Source organism: Hordeum vulgare, chromosome 2H, assembly GCF_904849725.1.
Source record: "Hordeum vulgare subsp. vulgare chromosome 2H, MorexV3_pseudomolecules_assembly, whole genome shotgun sequence".
NCBI lineage: Eukaryota > Viridiplantae > Streptophyta > Magnoliopsida > Poales > Poaceae > Hordeum > Hordeum vulgare.
Genome location: NC_058519.1, coordinates 652,683,315 through 652,709,213, shown reverse-complemented (window position 1 = coordinate 652,709,213; position 25,899 = coordinate 652,683,315). Strand labels below are relative to the sequence as shown.

At 44.1% G+C, this 25,899-nt stretch overlaps 1 protein-coding gene across 1 annotated transcript; it reads right to left on the bottom strand.

Moving 5' to 3' along the window:
• Positions 1–3,867: 3,867 nt before the first annotated feature.
• LOC123431238 lies at positions 3,868–4,829 on the bottom strand. Its single transcript, XM_045115063.1, has 2 exons — positions 4,651–4,829; positions 3,868–4,476 (listed from the first exon to the last, which is right to left on the bottom strand). The coding sequence occupies exon 2, from the start codon at positions 4,452–4,454 to the stop codon at positions 4,176–4,178; it is 279 nt and encodes a 92-aa protein (XP_044970998.1). The 5' UTR covers positions 4,455–4,476; positions 4,651–4,829; the 3' UTR covers positions 3,868–4,175.
• Positions 4,830–25,899: the final 21,070 nt, after the last annotated feature.

Here is a 25,899-nt window from a genome sequence, read left to right as displayed (position 1 = left end):
GGCTCCCGTCGAGCCTTGCACTTTTATTGCTTTTCATCTTTTGATCTCACGATCTCACGGTTACAGCTTACAAGGGGATAGCTACCTATATATAATAGTCAGGACATTAGATAAGATAACCTACACGGCTACGAATCCTAATCCTACCACTTTACGATGATTGTCTTGTGTACGAACCGGACACAGACCACACATGTCGTGGTTATTTCCAACAATCACCCCCCTAACCACGACGTCTTCATGTCACAGCTTCGACGCCGATCCTTCTTTGCATATCCAAAAATTTCTCCCGATCCAAAGCCTTGGTCAGGATGTCCGCCAACTGATCATTGGTGCGGTTGTAGTTGACCTCCGTCTTCTCTTCTTCCACGTAGTCCTTCATGTAGCGATGCATCGTATCAATGTGCTTGCTCCAATCATGCCGCACCGGATCCTCACGTAGAAAAAATATAGACTTGTTATCAACACTGAGCACCACTTGTTCCGGATCTCGATCTATGAGATCACTGTGTAGCCTTCCTAGCCACACACCTTGACACTCTGCTTCACTTGAAGTCGATGTCACCACTTTCTGCTTTCGTGATAGCCAGCTTACTATGCTTCCATCAAGGAAATATACCACGTCCGAGGTACTCTTACGGTCGTCAACAATTCCTTCCTTGTCACTACCACTGTAGCCGAGTAGTCTCACCATCTTCTTCTTGCTCAGCTCAAGACGAGGTTTCATTGAAGCGTCAATTGGATTGCAATATTTCATGCTACAACTTTCAAGTACCTTTCTTGCATATGCCTCCTGGCATAGTGTGACCCCTTCCGACTTTTGATGTACCTCTGGCCCGAGGTAGCAACTCAAAAGACCTAGATCTTCCTTCTTGAAAAGCTCCTTCATTTGTAGCTTGAACTTTGCAATCACCTCTTCATCTCCTCCAGTTATCAATAGATCATCGTCGTAGATGCCAACTAGTAGACGATCCCTTCCTTCACCTCTCTTGTACATTGCATGCTCGAGTGGGGCTTTCTCAAATCCAAGAGAAATCATAGTCTGATCAAGTTTAATGTTCCACGCCCGTAGGGTTTGCCGTCGCCCATACAAGACTTTGTGTAGCTTCAATACCTCATGTCCTTCTCCCTCTTTGATGAAACTCGATGGTTGATTCACATACACATCTCCTTCGTTCAAAACCGTGGATTTTACATCCATGTGATGTATCTTCCATGATTCTTGAGCCGCGAGAGGGATGAGTAATCTCATCGATTCCATCCGTGCAATGGGAACAAACACTTCTTCGAAATCCACACCTGCCTCTTGTATGTACTCTTTGGCCACTAGCTTCGCCTTGTGCTTCACACAATTCCTTTCAGCTTCTTTCTTGATCGTAAATTCCCACTTGAGATCCATGGCTTTTTCATTGTTGGGAAGATCCACGAGCTCCCATGCATTGTTGTCGTGGATCGACCTCCACTTTTCTTTCATAGGATGACGCCAACACTCCTTCGTATTTGCGTCTTTAAATCTTGCCGGTTCCTCGACGTCTGCTGCACACCGTCGCCCACTCCCTTTGACCATTCCCGGGTCAATTGTCCGAAGAGATTTCTCCGGATGTATGTCGAACACCGGTTGTAGACATTTGGGTGTAGATGATGATGCCCTGTCCTCCAGTACAGTCACAGCAAAAAGAATCTCTTGTACCGCGTACAATTTTGCTGGTGCAGCCGGGGTCTCTTCCAGCATACCTTCACGGCAAGGGCTACTGGAAGTCCCAACGCCATATCTTCCTGGCTGATCCTTAGGGACAGTACCTTTTTCGCTGCAAACCGACTTGCTGCTTGCTGGGCACTTCTGCCTTTTTTTTCTTTTCTGGACATGTAGCATCTTTTAGTCCATCAACTAGGCCTCCACGTAGCGACGTGCTTCCTTGAACAAGGGTGTTGGCTGCTAAAACTTGTGCAGCTTCATGAAAATGCACATGTGCCCCATCCTCGTGACCACAAATGCGCACCATGCGTGTTGCTCACTGGCTCGACCAACGCATCCAACTGAGATGACGCATCACGCGTCGCGCTGTTGCTTCTTGGTGCATCACCGTTGCTTCCTTTCGGCACAATAGCTATCACCCCTCGTGCATACACACCTATATGAGCACTTGGACTGTCCACAGCGACAACCGTACATGGAGCTTCAAGCCTCGTGTCTTGGACTTCTAACGCGACCTCTTCGTCAGTTACTCGATAGCGTGACATGGCTGGTGCATATGTGTCTACTTTTACATCAGCATACTTTGATTCATAATCTTCAGACGTCATGTACGTTGAACTGACATTCGTGTCCATAGCATCGACACAAATTTCAGAATTCTGCCTCGTATCAATAGCTTCGACACGAATTTTGGAATCACCCCTCATGTTTGTAACGAGGCCGCTTCTCCACGACCGAGCGCATGCAACGAGCGCTTCCTTCGCTCCGGCAAAGATAGCACTTACACCCGTAGCATTGATGTAAGTTTCGGAAACACCCCCCGCATCTGTAGCATCGATACAGGTTTCCGAACCATGATGTTGAGAGCAAACTTTTTCTTCATGGAGTGCGGCAATTTCTTTAGCCGACACTTGAAGAACTGGATCCACCTCGTCCACGAGTTCACACGTCAACATCATGTCATCTTCATCCCTTGCTAGGCCATGAGCACCTTCTCCTTTGGGGGATTCTTGCACTCTCACTTGAAGTGCCCCATGATGCCACAATTGTGACACTTGATCTTGCGCTTGTCGAACTTCTTCTTCTTCTTCGGAGCGCCATCGCTAGCGTCCTTTTGATTTTTTTCGTTTGGCACATGATCTTGGCGAGCGTAACTGCTAGAGCCCTCACCTTCTCTCCTTGAGTCCAGCGCTTGCCACTGAGCCCGCGTGAGCATGACATGCTCATCATTCCTCCCGTCTCCGAGACTATACCTCATACGCTCGTCGTGAGCCTTGTAGCGTCCGACGAGATCATCAATGGAGAGAGTCGCGAGATCGACGCACTGCTCGATCGCCGTGACAATTTGCAGGTACCGGGGAGGAGCCGCACGCAAGAACCGACGGACAACCGAGGCCTCCGTGAGGTTTTCTCCAAGTGCGCGGATCCGATTGACGAGAGTAGCTACGCGTGAAGCGAACGCGTCCACAGACTCATTGTCGCCCATGACCAAAGTCTCATAGTTCCTTAAGAGAGTTTGGAGGTTGGCTTGCTTGACGTGGTCGTGTCCCTCGAACATGAGCTCCAAGGTATCCCACACCTCCTTCGCCGTTTCTTTGGCGATCAGGTGTTGGAGGAAATCCATTGACATCACCGAGTAAATCGCCGATGCCGCCTGCCGATCCTTCGAGTGCTCGGCTCCCCCCTTCTTGAAAGCGTCGCCTCCTGGATCGACTGCGTCCCACAACACGTTGGCGCGGAGACCACACTCCATCAGGGCCTTCCAAACCAAGTTCTCACGATCAAATCGTGGGTATGACGAACTCGCCGGAGCAGCAAATACTTTAGCCGCACCGGAGTACGCCGCCAGCTGCTTGGTCTTGTCGTCCTCCGACATGATCTTCCGTTACTAGAAGATTAACCTCGCTCTGATACTAATTATTGGCCCAGACCCGACGTCGACGTTGTTGCCGTGAACTTTCAGGCAATACATACGTACGATACTAGCACGAGTGCTTTCCGAGCTATTCGTCGTAGAGGTAAACGTAGACGTAGACAGCAACGTGTACATATACACGAAGCAGCCTAGCAGGCTGCTGGATGGATCCTCCTGTGCTAGCTAGCACGTACTACTGCACGAGATCTTTGGCTGATCGATCTATGCGGCGAGAATACAGTAGACACTCGGCGAGTTGGCCAAAAGGCTCCTGTCGAGCCTTGCACTTTTATTGCTTTTGATCTTTTGATCTCACAATCTCACGGTTACAGCTTACCTATATATAATAGTCAGGACATTAGATAAGATAACCTACACGGCTACGAATCTTAATCCTACCACTATACGATGATTGTCCTGTGTACGAACCGGACACAGACCACACATGTCAGTGGTTATTTCCAACAAGAAATGGGTTCCTCGTGCAAATGAGGTTCACTTCCAATAATTTTGTGATGCGTGAAAGGGATTCCTCGTGCAAATGAGGTTACCCTTGGATGGATCCTACTCCGAGACCTTAAGCCAAAACTGGCCGAGGATGTCAGTGACGTCGTTGCACATGGCACGCTTCAGTTCCTCCACCCACTCCCGCATGTTCTCGTCGTTGATGTTCCTCCTATTAGCGTCAGCAAGGAAGTTCTTGAGGTCCATGAGCTTGGCTCCAAGTTCGTCGATCTCGCCGGAGACCCTGGTCAGCATTGCCACCTTATCTTTGGCCATCTCGGCGAGCATGTTGGCGCCGTAGGATGCCAAAGCAACCAGAACCCCCTCCATGGGTTGCATGATTTGCTGGCTCGAGTTGCACCTGAAAACATGCAGGTAAATAAAATTAGTCTTCTTTAAATTAATCAACTCACACTGACTAGCTAGATAGTAGCAACAAACAGGAAGACAGAGAGTTGGCTTCAAGTAAAATCAAGGAGGTCATCTGTTTTAGAGGAGAAGGTAGAGTAGTCTGCTAGTGAAACTAAGCAAGCACCTAGAACGAATCAATTTGAGAGATGGATCTTCTTCCTTGGTCCTTTGCAAGAGCAACTAGCTAGCTGGTGGAAGTGGGGCTTATATATTTTGTACTTAGACGATCTATATATCCATCTATGCCGGGCTATTTAGTCTTTTTCTTTGAGCCAATTAAGTTTCATGCTGCCACGACAGAAAGAATGACAATCATCAACACAAAAGATGAAAAGAAGAAGATATGCCATGCGTATGGTTCGTGCAAGGCTATCTATCCACTACCTTTCTGCAAGCAGCACCTGATTCTGTACACTGATGATCGACATGGGATTCCTTGCTACCCTCGAAAATATCTTGTATTCTCTTGCTCTGTTTTAGTTAGGGGTAGCTTCAGAACCTCAAACCTACTAATCTTCTTCTTTCCTAAATTATTTTGGCTGCATTTTTTCGAAGTAATATTTGATTAACTAGTTAGGTATGTTTGGTTCGATGAATGCTAGGACCAAGGAGGAGGAGATGATATGCTTTATTTTATGTATGAGATGTGAGTTAACGATGATTTCCTATGCTTAAATTTTATAGAGATGCCAAGGTAAGCATTGCTGTTATTTTGTTGGCCTAAATGATTCTCCTGGCACAATATAGAAATAAATTATCTTGTATGGTGCTGCTGGCACTAGTAGAAAACAGGGTTGTAGTTTGGTTGGAAAGGGCCTTTAGTCCCGGTTAATAATTAGAAACTAAAGACCCCCTCCCCCTTTAGTCCCGATTGGCCATGAACCAAGACTAAATGTCCCACCACGTGGCAGCTAGCACGCGCCGGGGCTGGGAACCTTTAGTCCCGGTTGGTGTCACCAACCGGGACTAATAGTTTAGGGGTTCGGGGTTTAGGTTTTTTGAGGTTTATGGTTTATTTTTTTTTCATTTTGTGTTTTTTATTTAATTCTTTTTATTTCAGGCATATTTTAAGCTACTGCATACTGTACACGTTATGCGTATATAATAGGATTTCTCGTACGACCAATCATATATCACAAAATTTCTTGTACGACCATGCGCGCGCGCACACACACACATATATATATACAATTTGTTATACACAATTTCTCCTACAATTTGCAGATCATTACATGCAGGCATTAGGTGTAGTGGTATTCTTCGGCGGGAGATATGACCTGCTCAACCAAAAATTCCGTAATTTCCTTTTAAAGTGTTCGTATGCGGTCCTTTGATAGGAGCATACCCCGCATCTCTGTCATCTTTAATGAAGGAGACCAATATGAATATATTAGTTGTGTGTACATATATTAGATCATGGTAAAAAAATTATGAATAATGTTTACGTATCCAATAATGTCTTTGACCTCTGCCCGCCGTTCGGTCATAAAGCGAATGTTCTCGCAAACGTAGTATGCACATAAATTATTCTTTCTGCTTCATGCACTTTATGAGAATGGAATTCAAACAGATAATAATCAAGCATGATAATGGTATTGAAACTAGAATTAAAGAGAAGCATAAACGTAGCTAGTACTACTTAATTACCTTGGACCGTCGCCATTTCAGCTTTGGTTGCCATGCGCCGACTTCCTCTTTGATGAACTTTGTCCAAACCCTGACCGGCAAAGAAAACGAATAAGTAAGTTATTAATTACTTGATATCAGGAGGTATTAACTTTGTGCTGCCATTGTCATGATCTCCAAAGCACCGGCATGATCTCCATCGTCACCGGCACAACACCATGATCTTCATCATCTCGATCTCCATCTTGTGCTGCCATTGAGGTTGTCACGCCAACTATGCGTGTACTACTAAAGCTACTAAACTAGCGATAAAGCAAAGCATCACCAAGCGCCAAAATAAATTAAAGACAACCCTATGGCTCCTGTCGGTTGCCGTAGCATCGACATGCAAGTCGATATTTAACTATTACAACATGATCATCTCATCATCGATATTTAAATGATGCCGTGTTAGACCTTTTTAGGATTTTTGAAATTTAGTTGGATAAAATTTATACATTTTTAAATTAATATTATTTTAATCATAACTAGAGTTTTATAAAAGCTTTTGAGCTGAATGACCCTCAAATTGAAAAACACAACAAATAAACTCTGAAAAGGTTGAAATTTGGCATGGTATCATCATTTCAACATCATAGGATGTGCAAAAAGTTGAGAGGGTTACGACAAAAACTGGACGCACTTCATGTACAAACTGGACGATCCCTTTCGAAGTATTAGGGTTTTGGACGAATACTCATTGTTACATAGGCATTTCATTTTTAATCTTATTTCAACTCCAAACTTTTTGAACGTTCAATATGCACCATTCAAAGCCACATCATCAATTTTCAACCCTCTTTTACTTCGTTTGCTATTTTTCATGCATTTAATGATTTTTTGAGCTAAATGATCCTCAAATTGAAAAGCACTACAAATGACCTCTGAAAAGGTTTAAATTTGGCATGGTATCATCATTTCACATATATACCCTAACTCTTAAAAACATTCCCTCCGATTTGTCCGAAGTTGGACTTTCCAGCTATAAGTCTGGAAACTCACATTCCAGAGTGGGATCTTGGAGTATAAAACTTTTTCTTCGCGTGTGTCCCATTGGAGTACAAAACCATGGACAATCTTCATCATTTAATATGATGCTTGTGTCAGTCTTCACTGTGAAGGGAGGAATTTCATGAAACTTTTCATAATCTTCTGACATGTCTGTCTTGTCCTCCACTTCCACGATGTTTCTTTTCCCTGAAAGAACTATGTGGCGCTTTGGCTCATCGTATGATGTATTCACTTCCTTATCTTTTCTTTTTCTTGGTTTGGTAGACATGTCCTTCACATAGAAAACCTGCGCCACATCATTGGCTAGGACGAATGGTTCATCGTGTATCCAAGATTGTTGAGATCCACTGTTGTCATTCCGTATCGCGGGTCTTCCTTTACCCTGCCCCCTGTCAGATTGACCCATTTGCACCGAAACAAAGGGACCTTAAAATCACGCACATAGTCATGTTACCATATCTCCCCTATGTAACCGCAATATGTGTCCTTTGCCCAATTGGTGTTTGTTGCATCAAAGCGTACACCACCGTTTTGATTGATGTTTTTTTATCTTTAAGTGTATTCCCATGTATCTCGTATCCTTAGAAAGTCAATACAGACGAAGATGGTGCCCTGGCCAACAAGTACAGGTCATCTCCAAGAGTGTTGTTACCCATGAGATGTGTTTGCAACCAACCCCTGAAAGTCCCCATGTGTTCATGTGTAATCCTGTCGTCACACCATTCCGGGTGTTTGGAGCGTAGAATATTCTTGTGTTCAATGATATATGCGGCCACCAAGATAGAATTTTATAGAACTGTGTAGTGTGCTTGTGCCCAAGAATGCCCGTTCCTACATATTACCAGATCGTTTCCTAGCTTGTCTTTTCCACCTAGTCTCGCCTCAAGCCGCGATTCAGGAACACCAATCGGCTTAAGGTCAGGAATAAAGCCAGCACAAACCTCAATAACCTCCGCTGTTTCATGGACCTTGGAGATGCTTCCTTCTGGCCTAGCACGGTTATGAATATATTTCTGTAAGACTCCCATGAACCTCTCAAAAGGGAACATATTGTGTAGAAATACAAGACCCATAATGGCAATCTCTTTGACTAGGTGAACTAGGATGTATGTCATGATACTGAAGAAGGATGGCGGGAACACCAGCTCAAAACTGATAATACATTGCACCAAATCATTGTGTAACCTTGGTATAATTTCTGGATCAATTACCTTCTCAGGAATTGCATTGAGAAATGCACATAGCTTCACAGTAGCCAATTGAACATTTTCTGGTATAAGCCTCCTCAATGCAACCGGAAGCAATTGTGTCATAATCACGTGACAGTCATGAGACTTTAGGTTTCAGAAATTTTTCTCTGCCATATTTATTATTCCCTTTATATTAAATGATAAGCCAGACGGGACCTTCATACCGAGTAGACATTCAAATAAGATTTCCTTCTCTTCTTTGGTAAAAGCATAGCTGGCAGGACCTTGATACTGCTTTGGATGCATGTCGCCTTTTTCGTGCATGCGTTGCCGGTCCTTCCGTGCCTCCGGTGTATCCTTTGTATTCCCACACACCCCCAAGAACCCTAGAAGGTTCACGCAAAGATTCTTCGTCACGTGCATCACGTCGATTGTAGAGTGGACCTCTAGACTTTCCAATAAGGTAGGTCCCAAAATATAGATTTCATTTTCCACATGGGTGTGTGTCCGTCATCGTCATTCAGAACAGATTGTCCGCCAGGACCCTTTCCAAAGATTACTTTTAAATCCTTTGCGGTATCAAGTATATGATCACCAGTACGGTGGTCAGGTTTCTTCCGGTGATCTGCCTCGCCTTTTAAATGATTGCCTTTCTTTCTTAAGAGATGCTTGATCGGAAGAAATCGACGATGTCCTTGGTACATATTCTTCTTACATTTATCAAGATATATACTCTCGGTCTCACCTAAACAGTGCGTCCATGCATTGTATCCCTTGTTTGTGTGTCCTCAAAGGTTACTAAGAGTAGACCAATCATTGATGGTTACAAACAGCAACCCTCGTAGGTCAAATTCCTCCTGTTTGTGCTCATCCCACACACGTATACCTTTTATATCTCACAACTGTAAAAGTACTTCAACTAATGGCCTTATGTACACATAAATGTTGTTGCCGGGTTGCTTAGGACCTTAGGTACACATAAATCTTGTTGCTGAGCACTGGCATCATAATGAACTTTTGCTTCATGCACAACCAAGGAGGAAGGTGATACGTCCATTTCGCATTAAGAGGGAGAAGTTTTGTTACTGTAATTTATAGTGTTTTTATACTTTATATCACTTTGTGGAGTAATTCTAATTCATTTTCTCTCATAATATGCAAGGTTTACACCAAGAGGGAGAATACCGGCAGATGGAATTCTGGACCTGAAAAAGCTATGTCAGAGATACCTATTCTGCACATGTCCAAATGGGCTAAAACTTTACGGAGATTTATTTTGGAATAAATAAAAAATAATGGAGTGAAGACGTACGGGAGGGGGGTTTACCAGGCGCGCTAGCCCCCCATGGAGCGACCTGATGTTTAGTGGGACACCTAGCCCACATTTGGCGACCATCTTCTGGTATAACTTTCCTTTTATCCTAAAAAAATCAGAGTAGGACTTTTGGGATGAAGCGTCGCCGTCTCGAGGCGAAACCTGGGCAGGAGCACTTTTGCCCTCCGACGGAGCGATTCCGTCGGAGGAAGTTCCCTCCCGGAGGGGGAAATTGAGGCCATCGCCATCACCAACAACCCTATCATCTTGGGGAGGCTAATCTTCATCAACATCTTCACCAACCCCATCTCCTCTCAAAACCCTAGTTCATCTCTTGTGCTCAATCTTGTACCGGAACCTCAGATTGGTACCAGGGGTGTGACTAGTAGTGTTGATTACATCTTGTAGTTGATGCTTTATGATTTATTTGGTGGAAGATCATATGTTCAGATCCAATATGCTATTTAATACCTCTCTGGGAATGAACATGTTTATCACTTGTGAGTAGTTACTTGTGTTCTTGAGGCCACGGGAGAAGTCATGTCGCTAGTAGTCATGTGAAGTTGATATTCGTTCGATATTTTGATGATGTGAATGTTGTGATTCCCTTAGTGGTGCTATGTGAACGTTGACTACATAACACTTCACCATTTTTGGGCCTAAGGGAATGTATTGTGGAGTAGTAATTCGATGATGGGTTGCGACAGTGTCAAAAACTTAAATCCAGTTTATGCGCTATTCCATAAGGGGCTGATTTGGATCCCTATGTTTAATGTTATGGTTAGAATTTATTCTTAATATTTTTCTCTAGTTGCGGATGCTTGAGGGAGGGTTAATCATGAGTGGGTGTCTTGTTCAAGTAAGAACAACACACAAGCATCATTCCACCCACATATCAAATTATCAAAATACCAAACGCGAATTAACCCACATGACGAAAGTGATTAGATAAAATTTCCGTGTGTCCTCAAGAACACTTTGCCTATTATAACAATCGTCTTCACAACAAAAAATGTTGAAATTCAAATAGTTATTACAACACCTTTTTATATGCACTAAACCCAAGCAAATCGGTGGCATTCCTCTCGTGGGTGAAAAAACGGCAATTTGCCTCGCAAGCTTCAGTGAGGCAAAAAAGACGTACACATTCGATATTGTCTATGAAAAAGGTGAGGCGGATATGTGGGTACATCGGCGAAGTAGTCCTTCATGAGCACCTCGTCACTAAGAACTAGGTTGTGCGTCATGCATAGCCGGCTACCCGTGGATTCACGACGGTGTTTCTTCGGACCGCTTTCAAATTTGTCCACAAGATGCAACAACACTAGGTTGTCAATATCGTCGTCCGATATCATCTCTTTTGTGTCCGAATCATCCAACTAATACAAACTCCAATCCATCTAAATAAAATGGACGCCCATGAATTTTTCACATAGTTTTCCTTGCAAAAAATATGGGCCGATATATTTACTTTGTATAAGGTGCACGGAAAGGTCGTTTGAAGGACCGACGGGGGTAGTTGAAGCAGGTGCTTTATATACGAAGAAACAATCAAAAAATGGGCAAGAAATTCTCCCAGTTTGAAGTACTGAGGGGGCAGCTAATGTTATTTTTTCTCATGACGCGTCTGTTGAATTTTCGTTATTCTCCTAGTTTGATTAATGTTTTTTTGTCTGCTTATTATACCACATATTTTGTTGTGCAGATATACATGGAGGTACTACACTCTCCTTTCGAGAGTGTACTCCATGAGATCAATCACTTGGATTCTACTCCCTCCGTCCCAAAATAAGTGTCTCGAGCTTAGTACAATTTTATACTAGAGCTAGTATAAAGTTGAGACACTTATTTTGGGACGGAGGGAGTATACTTCAATTGTTTCTCTAAGATTTATAATACTGTCATTAGTATTGTTAGTTTTTTTATAGATTCCACTACGGACTACATACGTTGCAAAGTGAATGAATCTACACCTTAAACTATGTCTATATACATTCTTATGTAGTCTGTGATGAAATCTCAAAAGAACTTATATATTTAGGAATGGGAGGAGTACTTTTCATTGTCCAAACTGGTTTACATGGTGGGGTATATGGCTGCAACCTAACATTGATTTCTGAATTGTACTTACTACAGTTCTTGCTAATGCTGATTTGTAAAGCATTCATCTCTGAATGTATAACGTCAGGTTACCATGTCAATGTAAAGAGATCATCCACCCATCGATATGAGAAGGTACACAAATCCTTTCATGTGTAGATACTACATGATCCAATGCAGGGCAAGAAGAGCGTGAACCAGGAAGGCGAGGAGGTAAAAGCACGCACAATCCTTTCATGTTTTCGATCTTGCCCGTTTTCGCAATTTTGCAACCATGGTAATTTTCTAACAGTGCATCTTCCGTTGTAACGCACCGGTAATTTTCCCAGTCAACACAAAAAGAAGAAGATGCCATGCGTGTGGTTCGTGCAAGGCACCTATCTATCCATCTATCTGTTGCGCGCATATCCGCTACCTTCCCAGAAGCAGCACCTGATTCTTGATCGAGATGGAATTCGTTGCTACTCTAAAAAATATCTTGTATTCTCTTGCTCTGTTTTAGTTACGGTGTAGCTTCAGAACCTCAAACCTACTCCCCCGTTCCTAAATATAAGTTTTTCTAGAGTTTCACTAATGAACTACATACGGATGTATATAGACATACTTTAGAGTATAGATTCATTCATTTTGCTTCGTATGTAGACACCTAATGAAATATCTTAAAAGACTTATATTTAGGTAAGGAGGGAGTACTAAGTAGCTTCTTTCTCAATACACAGCTTCATAGCACAACACTATATAGTGACATGCAACTTTTTAATTAGTGCATAGTACGCACAAATTACAGTTTGATTGAGGTTTTCACTTTGTTCTACTAGTTAGTTAGTACTCCCTGTTGAAATTAGTAGTGGGCCTTAGGCCCATTAGAGAATTTCAGAAAAATCTCCAAGGGCCCATGTATGTGGTGGCATGACAAGGTGGCGGGAAGTTTAGTACCACCCCGCTAGTGGAGGAGAAGGTGGATCCCTTTATAAGGGTCTCCCTTCCACATGCTATTGGAGAGTGAGAAGAGAAGGTGCCCTCGCACACTCCTCCTCCGCCGCCCGCCTCGCCGCGGGTTGCGGGTTGGGGGCTGTTACCGACTCGGGCGTGGATTCGGCCCACGTCTCTCCGCCCAGCCGCCTTTATAAGCAGGCCTCCGAAACCCCGCCTCTCCGGTTCCTGTACGGGAGAGGGGTGATTAGGTTTTTGGGGAGCGATCACTCGACTGCTCGTCTACGTCCGCGTCGCCCTCGTCATCGCCATGTCTTCACCATGTGAAGATCACCGTCTCGTCCGCGAGAAGGCCGAAGCCGAGAAGAAGGCGGCAGAGGATGTTGCTGCCGCCACAGCTGCTGCTACGGCCAATTGGCCAATCGAAGGGTATGATATGTTTATCTCTCTCCTGTTTCTGTTTGCACTAATCAGTATGTCATGAACCTAGTCAATGCCATGTTACTAATTATTTCATGGATTAATCTACTCGAAAAATTGCCTATTTACTCAACAATCCAAAAACCTAATATGTGTAGGAATTTTTCGAGTAATGGTTTTGCTGCTGCACTGAAACCGGATAAGTTTATCGGTACTTATTTCAAGCGTTGGCAAACGAGAACCACCTTATGGCTCACGGCTATGAACGTGTTCTGGGTAGCCGGTGTCACTCCTACGGAAACTATCACTCCTGAACAGGAGAAGATGTTTAAGGAGGTCACCGTCCTATTTCTTGGAGCAGTCATTAGCGTGATCAAAGATAAGCTGGTTGATGCATATTTACATATGCATGCTGCCAAGGACTTGTGGGAGGCGCTCGAATCTAAATTCAGGGCCACCGATGCTGGGAGTGAGATGTATGTTATGGAGCAGTTCCACGATTACAAGATGGTTGACAACCGTTCTGTATTGGAACAGGCTCATGAGATAATATGCATAGCTAAAGAACTTGAGGTTCTTAAGTGCAATTTGCCGGGCAAGTTTGTCGCGGGCTGTATAATTGCTAAGCTCCCTAATTCCTGGAGGAACTTTGCTACTACTCTGAAACATCAGAGGCGTGAGTTCTCAGTAGAGGACATCATCGGCCATCTGAGTGTTGAGCAGAACTCGAGAGCAAAGGACTCCAATGGAAAAGCGGTGGAAAGCTCTTCTGCTGCCAATATGGTACACCAGAGGAACCTCAATTCCCACAAGCCCAAGGGAAAGAATTCTGTCCAACAGAATACCGACTTCAAGAAGAAAGGAAAGAAGCCCTTCAAGAAGAATAAGAAGGGAGATGGTTGCTATACTTGTGGTTCAGAGGAACATTGGGCGAACAAGTGCCCAAACAAGTACAAGAAGCCGGCGCAGGACTCCAAGTCTGCCAATATGATTGTGGGCAACAATGAAAGTGTATCTACAGTTTGTCAGTCCACCGATTGGTGGGTGGACACGGGTGCAAATATTCATGTGTGTGCTGACTTATCATTGTTCTCTTCTTATCAGGCCACCGGTCGCGGGTCCGTATTGATGGGGAATGGCGCGAGTGCTTCTGTTCTTGGTGTTGGCACGGTCGTCTGAAGTTTACTTCGGGAAGGATCGTGCAGCTGAAGAACGTGCAGCATGTCCCCACCATCAAGAAGAACCTCGTTAGTGGTTCCCTTCTGTGTAGAGAAGGGTTTAAGTTGGTATTCGAGTCTAATAAAGTAGTAGTTACGAAATATGGACTTTTTGTTGGAAAAGGTTATGAATGCGGAGGTCTGTTCCGCCTTTCTCTTGCAGATTTTTGTAATAAAGTCGTGAACAATATTCATTCGAGTGTTAATAAATCTGAAGTTTGACATTCACGTCTTCGTCACATAAGTTTCGGTGTTATCTCGCGGCTAGCAAAACTGAATTTAATCCCAACTTTCACTTTAGCCAAAGGTTCTAAGTGCCATTCGTGTGTGCAAGCAAAGCAACCTCGCAAGCCTCACAAGGCTGTAGAGGAGAGACACTTGGCACCATTAGAACTCATACATTTTGATCTTTGTGAGATGAATGGTGTGTTGACTAAAGGTGGAAAGAAATATTTCAGGACATTGATAGATGATTCCACTAGATATTGCTATGTATCTGTTAAATACTAAAGATGAGGCTCTACACTATTTTAAAATCTATAAGACAGAAGTTGAGAATCAACTTGAAAAGAAAATTAAACGAGTCCGGTCTGATCGTGGTGGAGAGTACTTCTCAAATGAATTTGATTCATTTTGTACGGAACACGACATTATTCATGAGAGGATGCCTCCCTATTCACCCCAGTCAAACGGGGTTGCCGAGAGGAAAAACCGTACTCTAATTGATTTGGTTAACGCCATGTTAGATACATCGGGTTTATCCAAGGCATGGTGGGGGAGGCTATATTGACCACGTGTCATGTCCTGAATAAAGTTCCTACAAAAGATAATGAGGTCACTCCCTACGAGGAGTGGTCGAAGAGAAGGACGACGCTCTCGTACTTACGCACTTGGGGCTGCTTGGCGAAAGTCAATGTACCGATCCCCAAGAAGCGTAAGCTTGGACCAAAGACTATGGACTGCGTTAATTTGGGATACGCTAAGAATAGCGTAGGATATAGATTTCTAGTAGTGAAATCTGAGGTACCTGACGTGAAGGTCGGTACAATAATGGAGTCGAGGGATGCTACATTCTTTGAGGATATATTTCCCATGAGAGATATGCAAAGCACTTCTAGACAGGAATCTAAGATAACTCCTGAGCCTGCCATTCCTATGGAATATTATGAACAAACACATGATGATAATCCCGAGGAGGATGACGAGGAAACCCTTGGTAGGGGCAAGAGACAAAGGACTGCAAAGACCTTTGGTGGTGATTTCTTCGTATACCTCGTGGATGATAATCCCACTTCTATTTCAGAAGCGTATGCTTCTCCAGATGCTGATTACTGGAAAGCTGCGGTCCGTAGCGAGATGGATTCCATCATGGCTAACGGGACATGGGAAATCACTGATCGTCCATATGGTTGCAAACCATTGGGATGCAAGTGGGTGTTCAAAAAGAAGCTTAGACCCGATGGTACGATTGAAAAGTACAAGGCTAGGCTTGTGGCCAAGGGCTATGCCCAGAAAGAAGAAGAAGATTTCTTTGATACTTACTCACTTGTGGCTAGACTGACCACCATTCGAGTACTACTCTCATTGGCGGCCTCTCATGGTATTCTCGTTCATCAAATGGACGTTAAGACGGCTTTCCTGAATGGAGAGCTAAATGAGGAAATCTATATGCAACAGCCAGATGGCTTTGTGATAGAAGGTCAGGAAGGAAAGGTGTGTAAGTTGCTGAAATCTTTATATGGTCTGAGACAAGCACCTAAGCAATGACATGACAAGTTTAATACAACTCTGACATCTGTTGGCTTCGTTGTTAATGAAGCTGACAAATGTGTATACTATCGCCATGGTGGGGGCGAAGTAGTTATATTGTGCTTGTATGTTGATGACATACTGATATTTGGAACCAACCTCAAAGTAATTGAGGAGGTTAAGTCTTTTCTGTCTCAAAGCTTTGAGATGAAGGACCTTGGGGTGGCTGATGTTATCTTGAACATCAAGCTGTTGAGAGATGATGAGGGTGGGATTACACTTCTGCAATCCCACTATGTTGAGAAGATTTTGAGTCGCTTTGGATATTCAGACTGCAAAATTTCTCAAACACCATATGATCCTAGTGTGCTTATTCGAAAGTTTAAAGGCACAACTATAGATCAATTGAGATTCTCTCAAATTATCGGTTCGCCTATGTACCTAGCTAGCGCAACGAGGCCTGACATTGCGTTTGCTGTAAGCAAACTTAGATGGTTTATTGCAAACCCGGGTGATGTTCATTGGCGTGCTGTTGAAAGAATTATGCGCTACTTGAAAGGTATTGTCAGCCACGGGCTTCACTATATGGGATACCCATCGGTACTTGAAGGGTATAGTGATGCGAATTGGATCTCTGATGCTGATGAGATGATGGCCACTACTGGGTATATGTTTACTCTTGGGGGTGGTGTTGTTTCCTGGAAGTCTTGCTAGCAAACGATCTTAACGAGATCGACAATGGAAGCAGAATTAACAGCATTAGACACATCTGGTGTCGAAGCAGAATTTCTTCGAGATCTTTTGATGGACTTACCTATGGTTGAGAAGCCGGTTCCGGCTATCCTTATGAACTGCGATAATCAGACGGTTATTGTCAAAGTGAAGAGTTCAAAGGACAATATGAAGTCCAATTCAAAGATATAAGAATGAGATTGAAGTCTGTCAGACGTTTGAGAAACTACGGAGTGATAGCGTTGGATTACATCCAAACGGCTAAGAATCTGACAGATCCCTTTACTAAAGGGCTATCACGTGTTGTGATAGATAGTGCATCGAGGGAGATGGGTATGAGACCCACATGAGTTGCCATGGCAGTAACCAACCTATATGATTGGAGATCCCGTGAAGTAGGACCTGGGAAAACAAGCCATTGGTGAACTGAGGAGAGTAACTTTACTAACCCACTCCGTTGGAGATGCAATGCTCTCGGATACTGTATGGTAGGATGACTACTGTCTTAATGTGTTCTAAAGCTTATGTGTAAGCAAGATGCTGTCCTACAGAGCGATCTTTGGAGGAACACACCTATATGAGCTTGACTGCTGGTCACAGTCTATGAGATTTGGGTGATCTCTAGTAAACTCATGAATAGGCTAGGAGTGTGACTAATATGCTCCACCCGAGGGGTCACCTTCGGCAGCCTAGTACTAGTAAGACTTGTGGTGAAGCTCCTTTACGCCAAACTGACAATTCAAGGAATAGTCCATTGTTCAGTTGTAAAGGAGTGTAGCTGCTTGCTCTAGGTGAAGCTCAACCTTAACAGGTCTTCATTGAAATGCTGGTATATTAAAACAGTGATTGGAACGAGGGAACACGATGTGCCCTTGAGATCTGGTGGGGATTGTTGAAATTAGTAGTGGGCCTTAGGCCCATTAGAGAATTTCAGAAAAATCTCCAAGGGCCCATGTAGGTGGTGGCATGACAAGGTGGTGGGAAGTTTAGTCCCACCCCGCTAGTGGAGGAGAAGGTGGATCCCTTTATAAGGGTCTCCCTTCCACATGCTATTGGAGAGTGAGAAGAGAAGGTGCCCTCGCGCACTCCTCCTCCGCCGCCTGCCTCGCCACGCCGCGGGTTGGGGGCTGTTACCGACTCGGGCGTGGGTTCGGCCCACGTCTCTCCGCCCAGCCGCCTTTATAAGCAGGCTAATGCCTAGCCTAGCCGTCACGAGAACCAGATCACATCTCCCTCACGCGTTCGTTCCTTTTGCTGCTGCTGCTGTTGCTGGCGACTCCGTCCCGTTTACCGCGTACACGGTCGACGGGACAACAGGCCTCCGAAACCCCGCCTCTCCGGTTCCTGTACGGGAGAGGGGCGATTAGGTTTTTGGGGAGCGATCACGCGACTGCTCGCCTCCGTCCGTCTGCTTCGTCTACGTCCGCGTCGCCCTCGTCATCGCCATGTCTTCACCAAGCAAAGCTGACCGTCTCGTCCGCGAGAAGGCCGAAGCCGAGAAGAAGGCGGCAGAGGATGCTGCTGCCGCCACCGCTGCTGCTACGGCCAATTGGCCGATCGGAGGGTATGATATGTTTACCTCTCTCTTGTTTCTGTCTGCGCTAGTAGTACTGCCTATTTGCGTAGATGTTTCTGCTATATGCGTAGTACTTGCTAGTATACTCCGTGATCAGTATGTCATGAACCTAGTCAATGCCATGTTAGTAATTATTTCATGGATTAATCTACTCGAAAAATTGTCTATTTACTCAACACTCCCTCTATCACAAAATAACTATCACTAGTATGAAATTATATTAAGCTTATAAGATACTTATTTTAAGATGATGGGAGTAGAACCTGAAACCCACGTTAATTGCTTCCATCCAGAACAAAGCAACCTGAAGTTAATTTGATTGTATTGAAGAAACAACAGACTGCTAGACCATCCAGCCAGCAGGTCATTATCGTGTTCGTCGTGGACCCAGTACCCACGTGCCACGAATTTGATTATCTTAACCGGGACCTCACCGTCAGTTGATTGATCCTGTATAAATCACTGAAAAATTTGCTACGACGTATAGTAACAATTCAGCAGCCTGGAGCCTGAATAATCACACTTTATTCACACTCTCATTTGTGATGCCGTATTGTTTTTTGCGCCAAAGACGCAATGGATCATCCCTCAGCACTATGCTAAAAACTTTTTGAACACGAAAGAACACCGGAACACAAACTCGTCCAAACATCCCTCAGCACTATGATCTTGGTTGCGGTCTAAGTCCGATCTATTACTATGCCAAGTACGCATCCATCCCTCAGCACTATGGTTTGAGTGTTATCCGACCGAATTCGCTCTGGTTTCACCCCTAAACAGTGCAGAAGAAGGCTCATGTTCATAGAGAGGATCAAGTGAATTTTACTTTGCTTACTCCTATTTTATTTTAGGTTGTTTTTTTGTTTCTGTTTTATTCACTTGGAATCTCGAATTGACCAACCCAGTGTTGATGTATGGTGTGACCAACATCACATAGCCATGTTCCCTAACCAATCAAGACGTCCGTACCACTTCATGACCTGAGCCAGCGCCTGCTCTGGCGCCCTCGCCTCCGATCCTAGCGGTCGCCGACAGATTGGAGGCCGGTTCTGGGCCCTTGCCGATGATGCCAGAGACGATGAAGAGGACGACGGGCCACCAACCGAGTCAGGGATTGTGTCGCCGACGCCTTCGGATGTCATCTCTGAGGCTTTCCCGGTGGGGTACTCGGAGGAGGTCGCCAAGCTGGTGGATGCGGTGATCCCGTTCGAAGATCCGGCGAGGCAAGGTTTACTGGATGTGGACAGGGAGGAGGTGGCTCGTCGGGTCGTTCATGGGAGGACGGCAACGACGGCGGTCCGACCATGGAAGGGACCGCTTCTTAAGGTACGCCTACCTAAACTAACCCTGCTCGATTTCTTCAATCCGGAGGTTTGGACCGTGGTTACTAGCAAGAAGAAGGGGCGGCCGACAGTGGTAGCACCGGCGCCGACGGCGGACGTGAACGGCGAGATCTGTGCGTCCAGGGAGGCTCGTTTGAAAATTTTGTTGGGCCAAGTGGGACTGGGTATATGGCGGACGGAGGACCGAATGCTAGCCCGATGGCAGTCGGGCCTGTTGAATCGGTATGTACGATGTTCGTTCTGGGAGCGATCAGCGTTACATCGTTCCTTCGGCTCCTAGGGTTGATGCGCGGGAAAATCCTATCTGCCGCATTCTACGGCAGATTGTCGACCTTTCATACAGGACGTGGGAGCGAGCGACGGGGTTTGGACCGGCCCGTTTCATCGATCCTGGTTATCGCAACCTTCTAAAGGTTTCAAGCTGGTTTCTCGGTTTTGGGACCTTTTTAGAAGATTCTCTAAATCGTTTTCTTTTTCTTTTTTCTTTATTCTTTTTTGTTTCTTTTTTTTCTGTTCCTGTTTCAAAAGTGTTCTGGATTTCCAGAAAATGTTCTGGTATTTGTAAAAATGTTCCGGAATTTGAATAATATTTTGGAAATTTGAAAAAACGTTTCGGAAATTGAAAAATGTTCCGGAATTTGAAAAAAATGTTCTGCAATTTAAGAAAATGTTTCGGATTTTGAAAAATGTTCTTGAATTTAAAAAAATGTTTCGGAATTTAAGGAAATGTTTCAAAATTCGGAAAAATGTTCCGGAATTTGAAAAAATGTTCTGGAATTTCAAAAAATGCTCCTGTTTGGTATTTTTTTGAAAACTATAAAAATGTTCTGGAATTGCAATTTTTTTCCTGTTTTTGTAAATTTGTTCAACGATTGAAAACATATTTCGAATTTACAAATTTGTTCACATAATTAAAAAATGTTCATACTTCCAATTTTGCCCACAAATTCACAAAATGTTCACACGTTTTATTTTTGTTCACAAATTCTAAAATATTTTGGAATTTCCATATATGATCCTGTTTCCCAAATTTGTTCACATATTCTGAAAATGCTACAGTGTTTATAGTTTGTTCACAAATTTATAAAATGTTCCATATTTTTTAAATTAGTTTGTAAATTAAAAAACAATCGAGTTTTGTGAAAATAGCTTCATTTTGAAAAATGTTCACCTTTTTTGTTTTTCGTGGTTCCCTATTGGTCTTTAAAACTAGCGCTACCATTGTTGTAAAGTAGGTTGCCTAGTGTATTGGCTAGTGCATCGCAGGTATCTATTGCATGTTGAGGGTTTGAATCCTAGGTATTGCACAGTCAGCTTTTGCGATTTATCATTCCGTCAAGCTCAGCGAATGGGCCGGCCCAGGTTACTCGCCTCCTATGCGAAGCCGCACCTCTTTGCCGCAGTTAGCAGCAAATAGGAGGTCCCTGCTGTGTGTCCTACCCAGCCAGGCTTCCCGCCGCTGCCGTTGGGACGAGCTGCCCGGATCATTTCGCCAACGGTGATGGCCGGCCACGGGAACGGACTTCCGGCTGCACCAAACCCGTCGCCTAGGGTCGCGGGAACCCAGCACCCTACTCCTAGGGACGGACGGATGGCGGCCGCATCTGCTGCTCCTCAAGGGGTTGGTCGTGGCCGGGGAGACTATGGCGTGGGCAGGCACGTACAGTCCCTGGTTCACGGACGAGGGTCGAAGCTATATATGCGTCGCATGGGCAGTGGGGTGATGACAGGTACAATGCGTATGGCGAAGGTCAACACCATGGTTCTTCCTCGATGGGCGGAGGCCGTGGTTATGGCAGGATTAACAATGGTGACGGTGGCCAGGGTGAAGTTGGAGGCGCTGGTTTCAATGGCTCTCCCGACATATTCGTCGAAGGTGCAACAAAACCCACTTACCGACAGCGGGCTGCCTACTGCCCTAACCGCGGGGGTCGGGTTGGTGGCCGACGGACGCCGCTTCGTCGGGACCCCCCTCCCCCACGTGATCTTGTGGAGGGTGCGAAGGCAGCAGTGGAGCCGACGGCGCCCAGAGATGGTACCGGGGCTGTGACGGCGTCGAGCACGACGACTCTCTTGGGTGATGCAATTGAGGCGGTACGTTCTCTTGCTAGGGTGAACATGCCTTCGTCCAAGTCTGCTGCTTCGCGGGACATGACCGCTGACAAAAGTGACAAGCCAGAAGGGGAAAGAGCTACAAAGTGGGCCCGAAAGAAAGAAAAAATGAGTTGCTACCGGTGCGGCGGACAGGGACATTTTGTGGCTGAGTGCTCCTTGGAGCTTTGTGATATTTGCCATAAGCCGAAGCATGAGACGGGAGAGTGTCCCTTAGTCTTGAGGCCAAAGTCGGTAATTACTATTTATGGGGCTTGTTGCCCGGAGCTTATGTTCTTTGAGTCGGCTCGCTCTACTTCGACTGCACCGACTCCGTAAAGTTCTCGGAAAGGTGTTGTTAGGGTGACTCGTGGTACGATGACGATGGACCAGGTTGTTCAACGCTTGCGCAAGTTGGTGTCTGGTAGCTTCTAGTGGGATCCTGTCAGGCTCAATGAGCAAACATTCAGGGTGGACTTTCCTACTAAGCAGGATCTGGCGAGGCTACCGAAGTTTGGGATGAGCAGGGTTCCAACCAGCAACTGCGTTCTTGAGTTTGATGCTTGGACTCAGAGGGAGCCTGAGGGAACTCCTTTATCTCAGCTTTGGGTCAGGTTCCTAGGATCTCCACGTATGGCTTTAGATGATTTCATGGTGACTTGGGGTCTTGGTTCTCTGATTGGGAAAACAGAGAAGGTGGATATGCCTTTCACGCGTGTGAGGGAGTGGCTCGCCTGCTTGTTAGCATGATTAGCATCTAGCATATTTCGGACATTGTTAGATGGACATATGATGACAGGAGCTTTGACTTGGATATTGAGATAGAGGAGAGTGCGCACTTTTTGGAGTTGGCTCAGCATGCCTATATGGATACCGACGATGGTCACAACGGAGATGGGAACCAGGCGCTAGTAGAAAATAGGTCTTTTGTTTGACCCTTTAGTCCCGCTTTGGTTTTGAACCGGGACTAATGTGTCCATTAGTCCCGGTTCCAGCGGCTGGAGGCCAAACGGCTTTAGTCCCGGTTCGTTAAGGGCCTTTAGTCCCAGTTCATTAAGGGCCTTTAGTCCCGGTTTGAGCCATGAACCGGGACTAAAGGGGTGGTGGAAACCATTCGCCTGGTGCGAGCCCCTTTAGTCCCGGTTGGTGTCTCAAACCGGGACTTAAGGTCCAAACCGTTAGCATCCCGCGTCGTTTCGCGCGATGAAAAAGAGGATAAGTGGTACATACCGCGAGGGCTACAGTAACTGTGACCATTCTTTGTTCGTCTCCTCTGCTCTATCATGTGTGCTTCCCCATATCTTCCACCATGGATGATCCAATCACTCCCTACGGGGAGGTGCTCGCACATGGCACGACCAAACTCAATGTCGTCTACACGAACGACAACGCCATGGTGCTGTGCTTTCTTTCCTATTTCGAGGAGCGACTTGCGGTGGCGGAGGAGAAAGACAAGTTCATGGGGCTTGATCTCGAGTACACGGCCAATCAAGAAGGTGTTTTCGTCATTCAACTTTGTTTCAACAGAAATGTCATGGGTCTTCCAATGGGCGAGGTAAGTTTTGAGGCTTTTCTTTGATCAAAGGTTATGAAAATTGCATAGGATAGCAATATGTTTCATTTTGAATCCTAAAGATCAATTTCTCTTTAGTTGTAGTGAAACAATTTTCCTTATTGCATATTGGCAAAAACCGTGGGAGAACATATATGTCATAGATAATTTACTTTTCCTGATCTATTCATAGGATATGAAAATTGCATATGATAGCAATATGTTCCATTTGAATCCTATGGGAAATATCTATTCCTCTTTTGTTGTAGTGAAAGAATTTTCCTTGTTGCATATATTTATTCTTTTGATTCATATATGAAAATTGCATAGGATAGCAACATCTAGGGCTTCTTTTGATTCCTCTTTTGTTGAAGTGAGCGAATTTTCCTTTATAATTGCCTATTATACTTGTGCCAAAATATACTTGTTATGATTCTTAATTATTATACTCCTGTCAAAATATACTTGTTTTGCAGCAGTATGTAATATTTGTTCCATTTTAATTTGTTGTTGTTGTAGTAGTGAGAAGCATTGTCCAGTACTCATGGACTTTCTTCGTAGCGGCAAACGTTTTGCTAGCGTTGATATAAGGAATGACAAGGTCAAGATGAGGCACAACTTCGGTATTGAGATACCAGCTAACTACCACATTGATATCCAAGACATATTCACGCTTGAACACATGAGGACTTCCATGGCTCATATGGCAGTCGCCATGGTCAACGAGGAGCACGTTGATATGAATACCAAATCCCCCTCGGATCAGCACAAAGAGTGGGAGATGACCTCACTTGACAGTATCAACATTGAGTATGCAACAAAAGATGCGTACGTTGCATACGAGTTGTACCACAGGATTCGAATCATTAACTATGGCCAGCGTCACCGCGTACATCAAGCACCACCACCACCAATTTGAGGATATTCTGATTCAGACGAGTAGTGTTCGCAACAACAAACACTTCTATTTCTAGATATTATATATTATGTATTGCTTGGGGATCTCTAGCTTGGACGAGTATTTTTATTTATGTCCCTATTTAAATATGATGTGAGCAAGATTTCTGGAGCATTGTGATGTATGATACCATGCCAAGTTCCAACCTTTTTGGAGTTCGTTTGCATTACTTTTTAATTTGAGGGTCATTTACCTCAAAAAATCATTAAATGCATGAAAAATAGCAACTGAAGTTAGAGACTATTGAAATTTTAGGATGTGGATGGGAATTGTGCATAATGAATGCACAAAGAGTGTGGAGTTGAAACAATTTAACAAAAATTAAATGCCCATGTAACATATGAGTTTTCGTCTGAAACCCTCATACTCTGAAGTAGAAAGTGTTGAAATTTGAGGATGTGGCTTGGATGGGCATGGTATGATTTATTTACCTAAATAAAAAACAGTAAATGCATGATTATTTTGAGCTAAATGACCCTGAAATTGAAAATCGCTACAAATCAACTCTGAAAATGCTGAAACTTGGCATGGTATCATCATTTCAACACATGGCATGTGCTAAAAAGTTGGAAGGGTTACTGCAAAAACAGGATACACTACGTGTACAAACTGGACTATCTCTTTCGAAATATCAAGATTGTGGACGAATACTCATCTCTTACAAAGCCATTTCATTTTTTAAAATCTTATTTCAACTCCAGACTTTTGTGCCCTCAATATGCATCATTCAAAGCCACCTCATAAAATTTCAACCCTTTCTCACCTCATTTGCTATTTTCCATGCATTAAATGATTTTTTTGAGCTAAATGACCCTAAAATTGAAAACAACTATGAATCAACTCTGAAAAGGCTGAAACTTGGCATGATATCATTTTTTCACCCATATGGCATGTATTAAAAAGTTGGAAGGGTTACGGCAAAAAGAGGATGCAGTTCGTGTACAAACTGGACTATCTCTTTCAAAGTATCAGGGTTGTGGATGAATACTCATCTCTTACAAAGCCATTTCATTTTTTAATATTATTTCAATTCCACACATTTTGTGTCCTCGATATGCATCATTCAAAGCCACCTCATAAATTTTCAACCCTTTCTCACCACATTTGCTATTTTCCGCTACAAATCAACCCTAAAAAGGTTGAAACTTGGCATGGTATCATCATTTCACCCACATAGCATGTGATAAAAAGTTGGAAGGGTTACGGCAAAAACAGGATGCAGTTCATGTACAAAATGGACTATCTCTTTCGAACTATGATGGTTGTGGACGATTACTCATCTCTTACAAACCATTTTATTTTTTTAATCTTATTTCAACTCCATACTTTTTGTGCCCTCAATATGCATCATTCAAAGCCACCTCATAAATTTGCAACCCTTTCTAACATCATTTACTATTTTCCATGCATTAAATTATTAGTTTTTTGAGCTAAATGACCGTGAAATTGAAAAGCGCTACAGATTAACTCTGAAAAGGCTGAAACTTGGCATGGTATCATCATTTCACCCACATGGCATGT

What these genes read in the sequence shown, in the direction of transcription:
- LOC123431238 (XM_045115063.1), bottom strand. Translation starts at nt 4,454, where the DNA reads ATGCAACCCATGGAGGGGGTTCTGGTTGCTTTGGCATCCTACGGCGCC.